Below are 17,729 nucleotides of genomic sequence, written 5' to 3'. Positions count from 1 at the left end.
AACAGTCCCGAGCCAAGTTTCGTCACTGCTGGCAGACACCAGCAACACTCAATTGCGTGTCGTCTTGAATTGGAATTCCGTCGCGGGTGCTCAACTGTACCAAATCAGCATCACGCAGAACGAAAACAGTGTGGCTGACATATCGGAAAGGTACTGATGATAGCTTTTTTTTCTAAATTGAAGGTGTTGGGCTCAATATAGAAAAAAAATGATGTACTAATTTCACCAAATACCATTCTAATCGGGGATACTCCGACAGTTAAGGGAAACAAGGAATAACAAATTTTAAAATTTTAAATAGGTACTAATTTTAATTTTTTGGAGTTGTTATTCCAATACCAGTATACTACGTGTGTGCCCAATTATTGAGGTCTGGTGCTGCTAAAATAAGTTTTCATTCTACTCTACTTCTGCCTGAACAGGTTTTTATTGTTATTGAAGCCACTTGGCAATATAGGTGAGGGTAATATATGATGAGATTTGAAAGTTTTGTAGTAGTCCAGGCATCTCTTCAAAATCGCTACGACTTTACTACATATAGGTGAGACTTAAAAATGTCTTCGGATATGTTTAACTTATGAAATATCACCCTTTATTTTTGCCAACTCTGTTTCTCAAAGCATTCAAATCTATTTACGAGATCAATACGTATCAACAGTGGCACATCATGGACAGCTGGAACTGAACTAGACTTTGGAATGACGTACAACGCGACCATTGTTGCAATCACAGCCGCAAGGACTGTAACGCAGGAGAGCATGCCTTACACAATATCTTTCCAGACAGGTATGGTTTCACCTTCATTCTATCAAATGTGTTGACCAATTGTACATAGGGTGTTCGGTGTGAAATAATTAAGCAGCAGTGAGTACAAATTTAATTTCAGCAATGGCCATGTCCATGTAATTGCTACTTTAACTAAATTTTATGTGTTTTGAGAATTCTAAACAGTCACACTGCATTGGAGTAAATTCACAAACACACCATACCAGTACTACTAAATAAGGTTTTGTTTACGTTCAAACTGCCCAATACTATGTTTGTAAATCTACAAACAAAGAGTCAGAGATGGTCAAAGTAGTTATTGCTGTTACTCAAGTAGAATTAGGAGTAACAACATATATTCTGCTCGAGTGGAAGTAGTGATTTCCGAATAAAAAAGTAATCCAATATCATCTTTTCTCTACCAGCCCCCAACTCACCTACCCGGGTGAGCTTCCAAAATATCAACACCAACTCGCTGGAAGTTTTGTGGGATGCATCCGCCACAGCCACCAGTTATGAAATCACACTGAAAACCAGCACAGGCACGCTGTCAACAGACACGACTGGAGATACGTCACGGACTTATAACAACTTGAGCCCTGGCAACGTCTACACTGTTTCGGTCAGGGCGAGAAATGGCGGTGGTTGGAGCGCTTCCAGTGTTGAAGTCAAGCAGATTACTGGTGAGTTTGTCAAGCCTTTAATTTCAATTTGCTTAGCACAATACAAGCAATGCAAATATGGGATGGTATAGGAATAAACTGATCGACATTTTTCAACTTTTTTTTTTTAGAACGATTAATTGAGTTTACCTAATTTGACGATGCTGATTCCGAATTTGCCGTCAGAATTCACTCATCACGTTACAATTTTTCGCAAAAACCGAATGAGAATTTTACTCAAATAAGGCTGTATGGGCGTTTACGCCCGTTTAGGTCCGTATATGACACGAAACACATCCTCCAAAGCTCTCAGCTTACTTTATTGGATTTGAGGTTTGATTATCAAGAACTAAAACCCTCCAGATAATCAGGATCCTTAGTATTTCCAAGAAATTTAGATGCAACTTCAATGAAAGAGAGTCATGCATTTTTCCCAAATCTGCCTTCCTAATAAGAAATAGGGTTATTTGGTGAGTGTTGTGATTTGAGGTCCAGCAAATACACCCTCTATTGTATTAACTCAAGTGAGGAAACCTTTCGTTAATGTATTTAGATCGTGCTCTCTCTTTGATCAGAGCCTTTAAAAACTTTTTCATGAGATACAGTTTAATATATAATGGTGGAAATACAACATTAGATCTGTCGATATGAGCAGGCTCTGAAACATTTTAAAGCCTAGTGTAAGACACTCCCTCATCGGCCACTTACGTTAAATTCAATGATTTCTACTGTCCCATTCACACATAAAACTAGGATACCTTGTAGTTCTAGACCAGGGGTTCTCCAACCTTTTTCGACCCATCGCCCCCTTTTCAAGTTCAACACCGATCATCGCCCCCCCCAAATTTTGTGAACCGAAAAATGGGAATACAAACTGTAATTACTGGCGGGTTGACTAAAAAAAAAAGGTCTTTTTGGTTTCGGTTGACTACCGACTTGACTCCGATATAGCCGTTTTAACGCGTCATCGCCCCCTTATCTCTCGCCTTCGCTATTTTCGCCCCCTGTCGCCCCCTTTGTCCATTTTCGCCCCCCTATCGCCCCCTTCGTCATTTTCGCCCCCTAGACCGCCAAATCGCCCACGTTGGGAACCACTGTTCTAGACCGTTGAACCTGTACCATATTTATGAGTTCAAAATCAACAGAAACTTTACGCGTTTGAGTAGTATTAGTATTTGAAATCAGAAGTTTCATATTCTCGCAAGACCCCTTGATGCCAGTTGTACCAGCTACACGGATAGAAGCACATTGATTTGTATTGTGCGACAAAACAGCTTTTAGGCTGGATGCATAAATAAAGAGGCTACAATTCACGGTTCCCAATGTCTCTATGAGACCTTAAACATCGACACAATAGACTAAAGAAGGTTCGTCGGTAAGGAAGAGTGTGTGTTCACTATCACGATGTATATACCAAGCAAAAAGCGTAACAGTGCCAAGTAGGCTATATGTTTGGCTTTCAATCCAGAACATACAGTAAGAGAAGATTCATTTGGCAAATTCAAATTTATGACACAGTTATTTAGTTCAGCTTGATTCAACTTTATATAGCTGCTGATCACCATCACACACACGCTGAGAACATTCTTCAGACAAAGAGTCCTCACCGAGAGAATCTTCTTCAACTGCTGGTAAAACTTTTGAAGGCAATGGAATTGTAACATCTGGCCCATGAGAAATCGGTCGTATTGCGCAAGTCAAATTGGATATTGAATTTTATGCTGATTTTTAACATTAAATAAATAAAAAATCACGAGCAAAAGTAACAATCTTTTCCATGTCCATGTGGCTCTCTCCAAACCATCTTGGCACACCAAATGGTAAATATTTTTGTTTTCAAATGCCTCGCAGACTCAATGTCCCTTTATTATTCATTCATTGTACTGTGCATACCTCTTCTTTACATCGCCTAGGCCCCGGTCTGATTTCAGTTTTCTGATGTCTGATTTCAAAGACTACTCGAAGTCGTTTCGACGCCTTGCTATCTTTTCATTGTATCACAGTCTTGTGACGATTTGAAAGGAAGAAAATATTATTAAATTGATACTGATATGAAAAACTAGGCCTAGATAATTATTTTTTTACATACTTATAAAAAGTTACTTTTTCTTCTACTTGAGTAGAAATTGACGACGTTACTTCTTCTACTTGAGTACCTATGGTAAGTACTTTGACCATCTCTGATGACGTCACAATGGTGATAGCTATGACCAAATAACAAGTAATACGTCACAGAACAGGCTGTTTTAGCACTCAAATGCAAAATTTTAAATCACATATTATGAAAAATCTTGACGTGAGAGAAAAAAAGCAGCTTCATATTCGTAATCAGCGTGCGTAAATTGACTCAATAGCCGTCATTTTGGTCAGAAAACAAAAATCATGTCGACCAATGTTATCAATCTTTTGCGAAGCTGTGTGACTTCCTAGCATTATCCCGAATCCAATTTTTTTTACCAGTACCGTCTGCCGTAAGTGTAATCAACATCACCACGCCCGTGCCTCAAACTTGGTTCAGACTGTTGTGGGAATCCGTGATTGGCGCAGACAGCTACAATGTCACCGTGACTGACGGCGCGACGTCTGAAACTCAGTAAGAGTAAAACTCAGTATGAGTTGATCATAGCTATGGAACTATATTTGGCAGCTTGCGTTATTTTAAGAAACGTCGCCTCGCCTACCGTTGAATTCAATTCAAAAACACCAGGAGTCGCTTACAATGCTACTGTCGTCGCAATATCAGTGAAAGAAGGACAGGGTGTACAGCAATTCAGCGAAGCGCGATCGTTGTCATTCGAAACAGGTGAGTTGTTTCAAACCATTTTTCTTGCTACGTATTTTGAGCAGATAACCAAGCTCAAGGTTCCGAGTCACAGGTCAATTTTACGTTTATGGTTTTGACTCGAGTCAAGTCGAGTCATCTTCAATTCATTGTTAAATCAAGTCCGAGTCCAAGACAGTGAGCAATGGTTCGAGTCCGAGTCATAGGGTTGAGTCCAGGTCATCATGTCTACCCTTCATTATCGAATTCAAGGCAGGTTCAACTCACTTTTGTCATACTCTTGGGTGATATTAAAGGCCTCGCATTCATAATCTACACATTTTTCTCACTCTTAACATGTTTATTAAAATAGATAAGAGACAGTTTCTAGGCTAATTTTTCAAGTATCCTGACATACGAGACTTAATCAAGCAATGACTCGCGTACAAATCGAGTCAACACACAAATTGACTCAAGACAATGAAAAATTTTTACTCAGGTTGAGTCATGACTCGAGTCATTACTTCTCTGGTTGCTGCTATTCGAAACTTTATGCATACTTTTTCCATAATGATACTAATAACAGTTGCAAAGATTTCGGTAATGCCTCTGTCGTGAAAAGGAACCCATTTCAATATATTTAACCTGTATTATCTCAATTTCTTTACAATTGGCACTTTTAGAGATATTTCATAGCGTTTTGCTTGATTTTATATTAGTGGGAGGTGTTGTCAAAAGCATTTAACTGACTCTGACTCCAAAAGGTGTTGCAATATTTCTATTACTATGGACCCAATATGAGATAATTCATTGTAGTTCCAACTTCGACTCCATAACCCTGAAGTGGAGTGTATTGGTGTGGAGTCAATGAAAAACTCGGTGTTTTAAGATTCGTTTTCAAGCCTTGGGATGTGCGGTACCAGGCAATGGATGAGAGATGAAATGGAGGTGTTCACGGTGTTGAACCAACACCTATATTAGTTCAAAATTCATCATCAACAGAATTTAGTTTCATCCCCGCAATCAATAATTTTTCCTTAATGAATCTGTAAATTAGAGGTGAAACACCATTATGTAGAAAAAATCGCAAGTTGCAATCGCATTTTGGAATACTACATCACAATCGATTATTCCGATTTCAGCTCCGGCAAACGCGACCATACCCACTGCAACAGAGCGGGGAGACACATCCATTTCAATCGTCTGGGCTACTGCCGCCGGCGCTGACTATTATAATGTGACAGTTATCGGGTATTTTTTCGCTACCAAAGTGTATTAGGACTTTGAGAGTAATCAAGCATTTCTGATTAGGCCTTCGGGATTCACAAAGACTGTCAATTCCACTGCGAACGCGACTACGTTGACTAATCTTCCAAGCGGTACATGTTTCACCATTGAAATAACGTCGGTCAATAGTTTCGGAGAGAGCTCCATCATACGAGGCACTGATATTTGTACGAGTAAGTCGATTACGTGCAATGCACATACTGCCATGTGACTGTCTACCGTCTCTCCGTCCATTGTCCATTTAGAATTCACGCTTGTTCATGACTACCGCGTAGCTATTTGTACCGCCAAATTCTTTTCATGTTTGGCATATTGTTTTTATTTGAATCTCTGTTTGTATGCTTGCTATCGTGTCACATTGTGCGCATTGTGTGTCATATTCTCTGCAGTGTTCAATGTCAATTGTATACTTGCATGAGCCATAGTGCACACATATTGATATTACCTTGTAATTGCGGAAAACATGTAAAAGAGGTAGGCCCATGAGCTAGTTTCTGTCTTATCGATGTTTGATGCTTGGTGCCTATCTTGAGTACCTCGTCTTGTATCGGTGTGATACCAATCGATTACGGCATCGCGCTCGGTTCTACTCGATAGTCCCTATGTTTACATCTCATTGTGTCTTGTTTATCGCATTGTGCATTTTGTGTGTCTTAATATTGTTATTGATTATGTTATTATATTATTATGTTACCGATAAGATATCGTTCCTGACTTGGTCAGACCAAAGACTCATTTGTAAAGCTTCTCAGTTAGGCACTCGGCACTCCTGGATAGCGTGGACTTGGGGAAATATTGATGCTATCTCGCTAACTTTGCGTCCAAGCATCTCGATACCAAAGGAAAATGAAATTTCCTTGCTTCCTACCTTCTTTAAAACTTTTGTTGGTTACTGGTGAATTCGGCCCTTGGCAACACTTATTGTAATTCTAATCTAACGCATCTCCATTACCCCTTACTCAAGTATATTAATGCATAGATACCAAGTGCAGGGTTCTGTATATGACATTTCACGCTCATTTTCAGTGAAACATTTTACAATTAATTAATACAATATATTGATGTACCTCTTTCATAATAATAATAATAATAATAGTTAATAGATTATTGCTGCCAATTTCGCCACTGGCAACCCTCTACTACAGCTCATGTACAGGATTTTCGATAATTTTCACCATAATCAGCTTCAAATATATTTCCAGGACCATTGGCACCTGATTTCCAAATTTCCGAAGTCACCGCCAATTCGATCTCGGTGACTTGGGAAAAAGTGCCGAGCGCGATAGGATACGTGATCGAAGTCATCCGTACCAACGACAGCACGAATTTCAGTCCGGACGACCAAATAGTCAGGACCGAGTCGGTGACAATACCAAATTTATCGCCAGGGACCAATTACACAATCATGCTGGCCACGGTTGGCATTCAGGACAACAGCGCCAAGACTTCGAAGATTCAGATTACAGGTCAGGATTAGCTTTGTGTTTTAAGGAGATAATAATATGTGGGGTGAAATGTTATGTAACACATGTTTGACATTATGTATATTATTACACCTTTTCGTTATAGGTGTGTATACTGTGCCAGGCTTACATAGCTGGTCATTGGGCAATGTTACCCCTCAAGTAGAAGGGACTTATTACCTCTGAACGCCGTTTTAACTATATTGGTAAGCTGCCAACACTTACCAGATAAGTTGGGCAAGTTTTTGTTGCAGTCAAATCCGTTGAGAGTTGCACTTATTTTTCACAAAAGTTGCATTTACGGACAAGTTCCTTGAAATTATGAGGGAATGAGATACTTGAATCGATCCGTATCCAAGGCACTGTAGCAAACCTCAGCGTTGGCGACTTCAACAAAATCAATAGCCTGAAAACATTGACGCAGTGAAAATATCATTTTCGACGGTCTAGCCTGAATGTATGTCAAATCAGAATAGACCTCAAATTTAAACGGCAGTGAAATAATCAAGCGATCTAGTCACATATAGTGCCAAATATTTCCAGTAAAATGTTCGCTGCATGAAAAATCGAAAAAGTCACAAAAATTTGCATGAAAAATGGAAAGAAGTTGCAAAAAGATGCAATATAAGATTCCTCCAAACAGCTTAAAACACCATACTACATAACTTCTGAGTATTTAGGAAGCTGTCGGAAGCTGTAAAAAAGTTGGAAAAGCTGCAAAAACTCGCCCTACAGATAAGTGTTCCAAATCTTTGTGTGGTTCCGATTCATAAAATGGCTCAGTTGATAAGTTTTATTTGGACAACTGAAACTATTAGTATACTGATACCTAGCTAATATCTTGTTTCAACACAAATATCTCTTACAGTACCAAGCGCTCCAACTCTCACATTGACAAACAGGACGACTGACATGTTGTTGCTGGTCTGGCCTGCAGTCGAAGGTGCTGACGATTATCTCATCCAATACAAGAAGCAATCCGATGCTGTTTACTTGAGTATAACTACCTCCAAAAACAGTGGTTTGCTCCAAAGCCTGGATCCTGGCACGATGTATGACATCAGAGTCAGTGCCCAGAATTCAGCTGGCTCTTCGCAAGGCAACACGTCGTATTCCACAGGTTTGTAATTTATTCAGTGATGCTCAAATTATCGATGAAAATTGTAAATGTTTCCTAGTTTATATGTAAAATGTTATCCAGATAAAGGCACCCGTCAAACTAATAGTGAGAATAGTTTGAGAATAGTTGTGCTTGACTAACGCAAGATGACCAGTTATGCCTTGGGACGTGAGATATTGAAACTATTTTCCGCAAAAAATATGAGCTATATCGCTCGGTAGATTCATAATGTCTACTTTGAATTGAAGTATTTCTTTTCCAATTAGTGCTAGATGAAAGGGGTTCGAGAATATGTCACCAGTTTGAACTTTTTCGTTTACTCTAATCTCATCTTTATCCGAACAACTGTTTTGGTATACACTGCATACATAGTACTATGTCAAGGGTCGGCAACCTACGGCCCGCGGGCCGTATCCGGCCCGCCAAGCGAAATCGTCCGGCCCGCGACATAATAATTATAGTCATCACAAGAATACAGCCCGCCGTTTCATAATGAGTTTCAATCTGCAGTGCAGCACTGCATGAAAAAAATGCGGCATTGCTACGATATAATAGTAGCCTACGTCGTATTAGTCTATTGTTACGCCATAAAACGAAGGTGGTTGAAGTAGGAGATGGAGATAGACTGGACTGGATCAGTGCTTATCAATCGGGTGTATCTCGCAACCGAAGGTGTTCCATACTTCTTTAAAGGGTTTACCACTCTAATGGGGTGTGACAATAAAGGTGTTCTTCCTTTGCTTCAACAACGCTTGGAACATCTCAGACGCAATGACGGAATCTCAAACGGTTCAATTATAGATAACTACTAACTAGCCTCCATATGTTAGTTAGCTTGTCTATAGTTTAATTTTCCAGAAGGCATTGTGTGCCAAGACAAAAAACCTGAATAGTGTTTTGGCCACAATGGTGAAAACTGTTAATATGATTTTTGTCTCATTAACTGAATTAGTTACGCCAGATATTACTAGAAGCAGAGAATCAATATGGCGATGTCATGTTGGCCTATATCTGTCATGTTCGTGCATTAAGTCGAGCAGCTATGCTTACACGAGCGTATGAACTGAGAAATGAAATAGCAACTTTCCTCGAAAATACAAATATCGTCGACTCAATCTTGTAATCAAAAATGGGTATCTCATCTTGCTTTCCTGGTACATTTAACGTCACATCTGAACAAATGGAATTTGCAACTTCAGGGGGAAAACAACTAAATACATGCGATGTTGAGGCGCATTCAAAACAAATCTTTGACTCTGGAAATGTCAACAGTACAAAGAAAATTATGCTCACTTTCCTATACTGGAGGAAAGAAAACCTAGTACCAACACTACATTTGTAACTGTGATACGAAATTTAACTACTGAATATTCACCCGCTTTCCGACAATCCTTCTCTACAAAATGAATTCTGACTATTCAGTACTCTGTTTAATGTGGAAGCCAATACCATTGCCTGAAAATTTCAAATGGGCCTTTCTGAAATGCGATGCAGTTGAATTGAATGACAAATATCATACAAAGAGCATATCGCTGCATGACTTTGACAAAGCGTACGTTCTTGAAATTGGTCTTTATCCCAGCTTGACCAACAATGCAAAAGAAATTGCATCGATTTTTGGAAGCACGTACGCATGTGAACAATAGTTTTGAACAATGAAATTCAAGAAGAGCAAGCTAAGATCACGTATTTCGGATGTCCATTTTGAATAGGGTCCAATTCTTGTTTCATCTGACTTGTTACCAGAAAGTGAAAACCTTTCACAAAGCAAGCTGCGTCAATTGTCACATTTATTCTGTGTTGTTGAAGTGTAAATACATATGTCTTCTGATTGGTATGATTGAGATTGCAGCAATGTAGGATAATATACCGAAGTGAGTGTAAAATATAGTACTAAGAAAAATTCTGGCCCGCCAAAAAGTTGTACACCCGAAATTTGGCCCGCGACTAGCAAAAGGTTGCCGACCCCTGTACTATGTGAAAGCTGTCTGACCTGAAAAAGTGAACATGCATAACAACAATTTTAGTGATATCATCTGGACCCACCTTTGTAATATCCGGTACAACGTCCAGCGGTTTTGACATCACCATAACGGACGTCAACGATAGAGAAAGCTTTGAGATTGAAGTTTCTCCGGGTAAGAAATTATAATGCTTCTCAATATTGGAAGATTTTAAAACCGTCATTCAAATCCGTCAATGCTGAAGAAACTGCTAGATTTCTTTATATAGAAATACCCTACACACCGAATCTTCCATAAAATATATATATTTTGGATATGTGTCTTTATTAGATTCACTTTAATGTGAAATTGCAGCTTCGAACTTTTGAACAATGCCACACAAAATGACGTGCCAAACTATAGTTTGTTTAACTGTGTCGAAATATTACAAATATATAATTTTAAGATGGAATTTTTCTAGAGTGCATCACATGCTGAAAGTATTGATGCTGCTTGAAGTAACTGTAATTACAGACATTTGATAGCAAATAATATTTATTTTGATAAGATGGTACTGTAACGTCAACAACAAACACCTCGACGACCATATCCGGACTCTCATCTGGAGCGCGCTACACTGTACGGGTGATTGTGAAATATGTTTATGTGGGCCAAAGCTCTGGGGATGTAACACAAGGCGTGACAATATGTAAGTTTTATTTTCTATGTATGATTGCTATTTGGTGCTGTGTTTTTCTTGAATACCGACTTATGGTCTTCATTTTTTCTTATTATATTGTGTGCTTCTGTTTCGTTAATCGATTGTCAACGAATTGTCACCGAATTTACATGTTTGCTTGATGAGAGCTGCAGCTCATTGGCGAAAGCAGCGTACAGACAAATATTGTGCGGCCCCCGAAGTGCTAATTCTGAAGGCTGTGCAGCCTGCGAAATCAACTTCTTATATAACTTATAGTGTGATACGTTTGAGGTACCGTAATCATAAGTTGGCTAGAAGAATGGGCAGAACCCTGAAATATACATTTGCTTACTTGGCTCATGGATATATTGACAAAAATTTGTTGAATAACCGGGAATTTTATTTTCTGTTTAGTGACTTCGGCACCGGCCAATTTTGCACGAGTATCAAACGCCCAGGATCAGAGAATTCAGCTTTCGTGGGACGCCGTACCTAACGCGGTATCCTACAATATCACCGCCAACGGTCAGATGTACAGCTACACAAATTCGCCAGCTATAGTCCCGACCGTTCTCGGCACTACGTACAATTACACGATACAGGCTGTGAATTCGGAAGGGCAACTGGGAGATCCTGCCTACATGACTGTTGCTGCAGGTGCGTGATTTGAGTAGGTGAATTTATACCCCTTGCTGAAATCATTGGCCAAAATAGATGTGTGCTGGAGACACCTTGAATGTCAGTCTTTTAGACATGGCGTGTTACTGCACATCCGGGCTAGGGTTAAGGTTTGGGATTGTGAGTTAATGTTGGGTTAGCGGGTTAGTGTGGATTATTTCTTGCGTGGTTTATCAAAGTGTAATACTTTTCATACCTTGATTTCATGCTTACATTTGAAGTAACTTCAACATGTCTTGAAAATTGCTATTTCTACTTGTACTGAAGTAAAAATTTATGATGTTGCTTCGACTTAAATACAAAGGCTTAGCCAATGCATTTCTCATTTCAGACCCAGCCAACATATTCACACTCGAATTCGCTCTGAGCTCGGATTTCTCTTTCTCGGTTGAATTGAGAGATACGTCGTCGCAGCTTTACAAAGACTACAGCCAGACTGTGGTGACTGCGCTAACCAACATCTTCGCGGGAGTCAGCGGCATCGTGGAAATTACAGTCATCGGATTCTTTCAAGGCAGCGTCATTGCCAGGTCATTTGAACTAGATCGTAAAGTATCAATGCTATGTCACGTCTAATCGGCATCTTGGTCCCAAAGGGTCCGCAAATACTTAATGTCACCACGCAAAAATTTTGCTTCGAGCCTTTGCTTCCCAAGCCTTATGTGAAAATGTAATTCTGTGGTGAATCGAAATCAATAATTGCTGTTTTATTGCACAAAATGATACAGAGCAAATTGAACATCAATTAAACTTCTGCGACTAGAGTCTTGTCAAAGTATTGCGATGCAATCCTCATACGGCGTTGATAGCAAAATGTTTCACTGCGCTACGATAGTGCGCAATTGTCATATTTGACTGCTATTTTCAGAAATTTCCGTCCGATTACCCAAAAAACTTTTGTATTTTTGTGATTCGTGGGATTCACAGTCATTATGTGACAATGTAGAAGCAGTTGAAAAATTGAACAAATTCTCAAGCTCATTATTATACAGATGCAATACTTATTAATTAATTAATTGAAACTACCCTTTGACCCACCCTGGAGGACCGACTCATTGAAAATCCCTGTCTCAGACAACCGCGGTGCTTATGCTTACTTGAGATTGACATCAAAATGTCAAAATGCTCTTCTTCATTTCATGCAGAACAATTCGCTGAAACTGTCAGGAAATCAATGGTACCGACAAAATGCATACATATTAAAATATGTTGTATTATATTCGCCGGACATGGTTACTCTGAAATATACATTGTTTCTTTGTGAATTTTCTGCAGAGTCAATACTACGGTCAGCGACCCAATCAGTAACGAGACTGACTTGATAGCAGCGTTCGATGGCACCGCTGCCAGCAAAGCGGATTTCAACACCAGTCAACCGTTAACTACAAGTAAGATGTTCAAAATACCTACATACCATATTTCTGTGAACTGATCATATAACTGGGACATTCATGCTTATCGGGATCTCGTCCTTGTTGAAGTGTTTCAGATACGGGAAGCTGATGAGGCCTTGAGGAAAGTAAATGCTAGAGGTTATGTGTGGCATGACCATGATGCCCCTGGCTCTGATTTGAAGAGTAGTGGTTTGTAGGGAGATAGGCAGAGTGTCAACTGGATACATTGCGATTTAGCAATATACAATTGTATAATATATTCATATTGAAATGAAGCTGAATATTTTTCAGCTGACACTTGTCAGGGGTAATCATCAGCAACTAACACAGAATTCAAAAGAACTGTATATCAATACGTATTATTATATTACAGATTATAATAATGTATGTATGCAGATTATAATCTTATCACCAGCATTTATTTGCATGCGTATCTTACATTGTTGTCACGTTGATAAGAAAATCTTGATGCACATATTCAAAGCACAAATTTGCATGTACAATCTGTTCGGAGGAAATGTTTTGATTTTGTGGTGATCTTGAGCAAGCATCCTGAAACAAGCCCTTTTTCATCATGGTCATTGTATATTACAGATATCAACGAATGTTTGAATATGCCAAGTGTATGTGATGGTAATGCGTCGTGTGCAGATACTGATGCATCGTTCGAGTGTAGCTGCAATTCTGGCTACACTGGGGATGGTACGTATTTGAATTTTGGTCTGCAAAGAGCAGTCTCCGCCTTGATCACTATTAGCATAAAGATTGTTTCAAGTTTTATAGCAGTATAATCCGCGGTTGTCCTGAAACTTGTCGGATTCCATAGAAAGAGCATTGGCAGATTTAGCACGGTCACTGGTGTGAAAAAAATTCTTTTGTGTTATCTCAAGGCATACACACTGAATGAATAATAATAGAAAATAATATAAAAAGACATGCGACAAAATTAGGTGGCATGTCACGGAAGGCAAGATCGATATGTCAGGTTGCAGTCTGGTAAACTTTTGAGGGCTAACTAGCATTCATTGAGTAGTAACCGCTTGTATTTCAACTTCAATGTGGACGTGCTCGATGACTACGGGATGGTTGGCAAGATAGTGTTCCACACTTCAGGTCCGGCATATTTGATAAAGCGATGATTGCCATTGTCATTGTCAGTACTCAAGTAAAAGTAAACGTAGCATCGTGGAAATGGAAGTAGTAGTCTTATATCAGAACCCCTTGGAGAAGTAGTGCAAGCAGGCATAACCTGCTAGAGTACTTCAAAAAAAGTAAACCTACTTCGTTTCTGACCACCTGTTCTCAAATGCCAGTGGATTTTGTCAGTTGTTCTTTTTCTTCACAAACCCGGCAAACCGTTACGCTAATCTATAAGCCTTCAAAGTACTCCAAATTTCTGCCTAGTCACAAAAACAAAAATATATCATGTTAAACATCTAATACATTACGATTGGATGCTGATCCACAATATTTACTGTGCATCAGCAACAGTGTTAATAAAACATGATTTTTTCAAGGTCTTGAATGTTCCGACATCGACGAATGTGACGCATCCCCTTGCGACACGCAAGCCTCATGCACCAACACAGCTGGATCATACATATGCGCATGCAACACAGGATACACGAGAACCGGCATAAGTTGCACTGATATAAACGAATGCGACACTCCTAGCGTGTGCGGTAACGCGACATGTACCAACAACGAAGGAAGCTACTTGTGTAGTTGCGAATCCGGATTTGAATTTAACGATACCACTGATTCTTGCAAAGATATCGACGAATGTGTATCAGCGTCATGCGCAGAAAACTCTTCATGTAATAACAACGTTGGATCGTACGCGTGCGTGTGCGATAACGGATATTCCGGTGACGGCACCGTATGCGGCGATATCGACGAATGCACGAATTTGACTATCTGCGAAAGCAACGAAATCTGTCAGAACCTTCCCGGATCTTATTCATGCGGCTGTGCCGGTGGTTATCAGGAAAATTCAGACTCGTCTGCTTGTGAGGATATTAACGAATGCAACGTGGCCACTGCGTGCCCAGATGTAGCGACTTGTCAAAACGTACCAGGGTCTTTCAACTGCATTTGTGACTCGGGATACTCGGGAACTGGCACGACATGCTCCGATATTGATGAATGTCTGGATGAGAGCAGTTGTGGAGAAAACCAGACTTGTCACAACAGCGTCGGTGGATTCAGTTGCAGTTGCTCGGTTGGATTCAGGTATTAACGAATAGCGCATTGGTATTGATGGGATAGCGCGTATTATCTTCTTGTACAGAGCTGGTCAAAGGTATTATTGTCAAACCCAATCGGTAGCTAATTGTTTCTACATTTTCAGAGTAATCGCGTAGGTTTTGTTATCTTGTACTAGTTACTCGAGTGGTTATGTTTTTCGACCAATTTCACTTCTGCTTAACATTTTTTGACTCAATACTGCTTACCTTTTTCGTGGGATTCATAGCTGTTTATATATTTCACAAATGACTGCTAAGATTACTCGAAGCTCACAACCAAATCTACTTTTTGAGTGCTTGTCAGGCATTTTTCTCAATTATGCTTGTGTAGCAATGCTGACTATTTTGACAAACTGTGGTTACTGTTGGTACTTATATTCTAGCACGACTTGAAGTGATGCCGTAAATATCTACCTGATTACAAGGGGCAGTAACAAATTTCGAGGTATGCGGTAACTACTTTAAGTGTAAGGAAAATCAGGAGGGATTTTGAAATGCTCAAGCGATCAGTTTAAAGTAGTAGATTTGGATGAGCCGGTGACTAATGATGATGATAAGAATAGGTGTGATTTCGGAAAATATGTTAGTATTATATTGGGTCTGCGATGCACAGTTTTGATGTTAACTTAATTGGTGTAAGCAACCTAAATCGATCCAATTACTTTACAATGTAATGAATAGTTTGACTTGAAAAACTGGAAAAAGTGACATCTGAAGTAGAGTACAAACGTATTTACTGTAAAGTAATGGAAATGTACAAACCCACTCAAGTACTACGAGTAGAAGTATTTGGTTACTAATTACCTCTAGTCTTAATATACTACTATCAAGTTTCCCGCCGCTTTGTGTTTCAACTTCAATCTCAATTTGCACATGGCACTAGGATAGGACAAGCTCCTATGACTTCATCTAATCTTACTGCAGTCTGGTAGTGAACTTGTCTTTTTTCTACTAGTGGTGACCCTTCAACCCAGTGCCTTGACATCGATGAATGCCAGTCTATCACATGCACGGATGGAGATTGCCAGAACACTGTGGGATCGTACTACTGCGTCTGCAAGAGTGGTAAGGATCACATTAAAAATAGTAGGTCTACTGCGTAGGGTTATAAACATAACATCACATTTTGAACTTTAATTTATAGCAATAAAAGGAGTTCTGTACTTTGCTTGTTCCTGTTGCAAGCGTGAATTGCTTTTTAGGATACGTGATTGATGGAGAAGTATGCGTGGATCGTGACGAATGTTCCTTCAACGATTCTTGCTCAGATACAGCAGTATGCCAAAACACAGTCGGCTCTTTCGTGTGCAATTGTGTGACCGGATACTCTGGTGGTAACGATGTAAGTGGAGGGGTTTCGAATATTAGTTTTACGATTAGCTGAAAAAGATGCAATTTCCTAACGATGCACATATTTATATAGAACTGCCTATATTCATATTGCACAATGCCCATTTGATGATGCGTTGACATGATTATGTTATGCGATGTATCATCAGGGGTAAGTTAGCGAAAACAGCCTGAGTACTTTGAAAAAGTAGAACTAATTCTTTACGGGCCATCTCTGTGTAACATTACTGCTGGGAAAGTACTCAAGTTGGCTTTATCTGGTTACAGTTACAGTATAGCTCAGATAGCCTTGCGAACCACTTACATTCGAGGAACATCAGTCATAAACTGCCGATAAATCTACTCCTTTTACGCGTTAATTCTAGTTGTCGAGATGTCTGTTGTGCATGCATCATGAACCCGCCAATCGAAAAAATCAGCGATATCGCTTGACATATATTTTTTTCAATATTAAAATGTTTTCCTACTTCAGATCTGTAGCGACATTGACGAATGCGCTTCATCCGTATGTGAGGACAACTTTGCTTGCAACAACACAGAGGGAAATTACCACTGCTATTGTCCTAACGGATTCGTGGAAAATGGTTTGCAATTTTAAGATCCCAGATCCCAATGCCTATTCCATTATTTGATATCTCAAACTTAAAAATATACGCGATAAATGAAACTTATAGGTCTCTTCACGATATATGATGACTGTCAAGTATATCTAACCCAGTGGTTCTCAACCGGGGGTCCGTGAAGCGTCAAAAACAGTTGATAATCTAATTTGTATTTTTTGAAACTGGGAAAATCACAAGGCACTTTCGCTTCAATACTATAGTAAAATTCCAGAGCTCACATCAACGGAATTGCCGTCTGAGATGCAATATCGTATTGTGCAGACTCATTTTAATTGCTAAATTGCCAATAGCCTACTGATACTAACATTTTGCTGTTTAGAGATGTTTTGTTGGGGATTGTAGAAAAAATAATAAGTTGGATGAGTAAGGTCAATCATGGTGACTTGGAAATGTTTACAAAAATCCATTTTTCCATAACAACTTAAAGATAAGGTGCTAGATCAGTGGTTCCCAATGGGGGCGATATCGCACCCCAGTGGGAGGTTTTGAGAAAGAAGGGGGCGAAAATGCCAAAGGGGCTGACTGGGGCACGATGGAGGGCGAAAATGTTAGAACGTCCTGTTAGATATATTTAATTACCACGTCCAAAAAATACACGTGAAGACGGCATATTCTGCATGTGACACGAAAGTTGACTAAAAATGGTCATCATAACTAGGGCGATTTTTTTGTAAACACGTCAAAATAAGTCAAAATTTTGTCAAAATTGTAACGTTGGGTCAAAAAATTGTCAAAAT

At 39.4% G+C, this 17,729-nt stretch overlaps 1 protein-coding gene across 13 annotated transcripts in view; it reads left to right on the top strand.

Annotated features, from left to right (window-relative positions):
* LOC145437362 (uncharacterized) overlaps positions 1–17,729 on the top strand; it is a 93,719-nt gene that overhangs the window by 69,083 nt on the left and 6,907 nt on the right. For 12 of the 13 annotated variants that reach the window (XM_080314570.1, XM_080314571.1, XM_080314569.1 and 9 more), the window contains 19 exons: positions 6–150; positions 659–786; positions 1,191–1,448; positions 3,888–4,020; positions 4,091–4,230; positions 5,331–5,439; positions 5,500–5,648; positions 6,678–6,941; positions 7,807–8,058; positions 10,086–10,196; positions 10,570–10,710; positions 11,116–11,358; positions 11,711–11,909; positions 12,655–12,767; positions 13,368–13,475; positions 14,291–15,005; positions 15,975–16,084; positions 16,222–16,361; positions 16,842–16,953. In XM_080314570.1, the coding sequence (XP_080170696.1) occupies positions 6–150; positions 659–786; positions 1,191–1,448; positions 3,888–4,020; positions 4,091–4,230; positions 5,331–5,439; positions 5,500–5,648; positions 6,678–6,941; positions 7,807–8,058; positions 10,086–10,196; positions 10,570–10,710; positions 11,116–11,358; positions 11,711–11,909; positions 12,655–12,767; positions 13,368–13,475; positions 14,291–15,005; positions 15,975–16,084; positions 16,222–16,361; positions 16,842–16,953 (3,570 nt within the window). Of the gene's footprint in view, positions 1–5; positions 151–658; positions 787–1,190; positions 1,449–3,887; positions 4,021–4,090; positions 4,231–5,330; positions 5,440–5,499; positions 5,649–6,677; positions 6,942–7,806; positions 8,059–10,085; positions 10,197–10,569; positions 10,711–11,115; positions 11,359–11,710; positions 11,910–12,654; positions 12,768–13,367; positions 13,476–14,290; positions 15,006–15,974; positions 16,085–16,221; positions 16,362–16,841; positions 16,954–17,729 lie in introns of those variants that run through there. The other variant, XM_080314579.1, reaches the window with a different exon arrangement.

Source organism: Botryllus schlosseri, chromosome 4, assembly GCF_051294905.1.
Source record: "Botryllus schlosseri isolate E-star chromosome 4, Bs_hap1, whole genome shotgun sequence".
In the NCBI taxonomy this organism is placed as follows: domain Eukaryota; kingdom Metazoa; phylum Chordata; class Ascidiacea; order Stolidobranchia; family Styelidae; genus Botryllus; species Botryllus schlosseri.
This window is presented reverse-complemented; position numbering and strand designations above follow the sequence as displayed.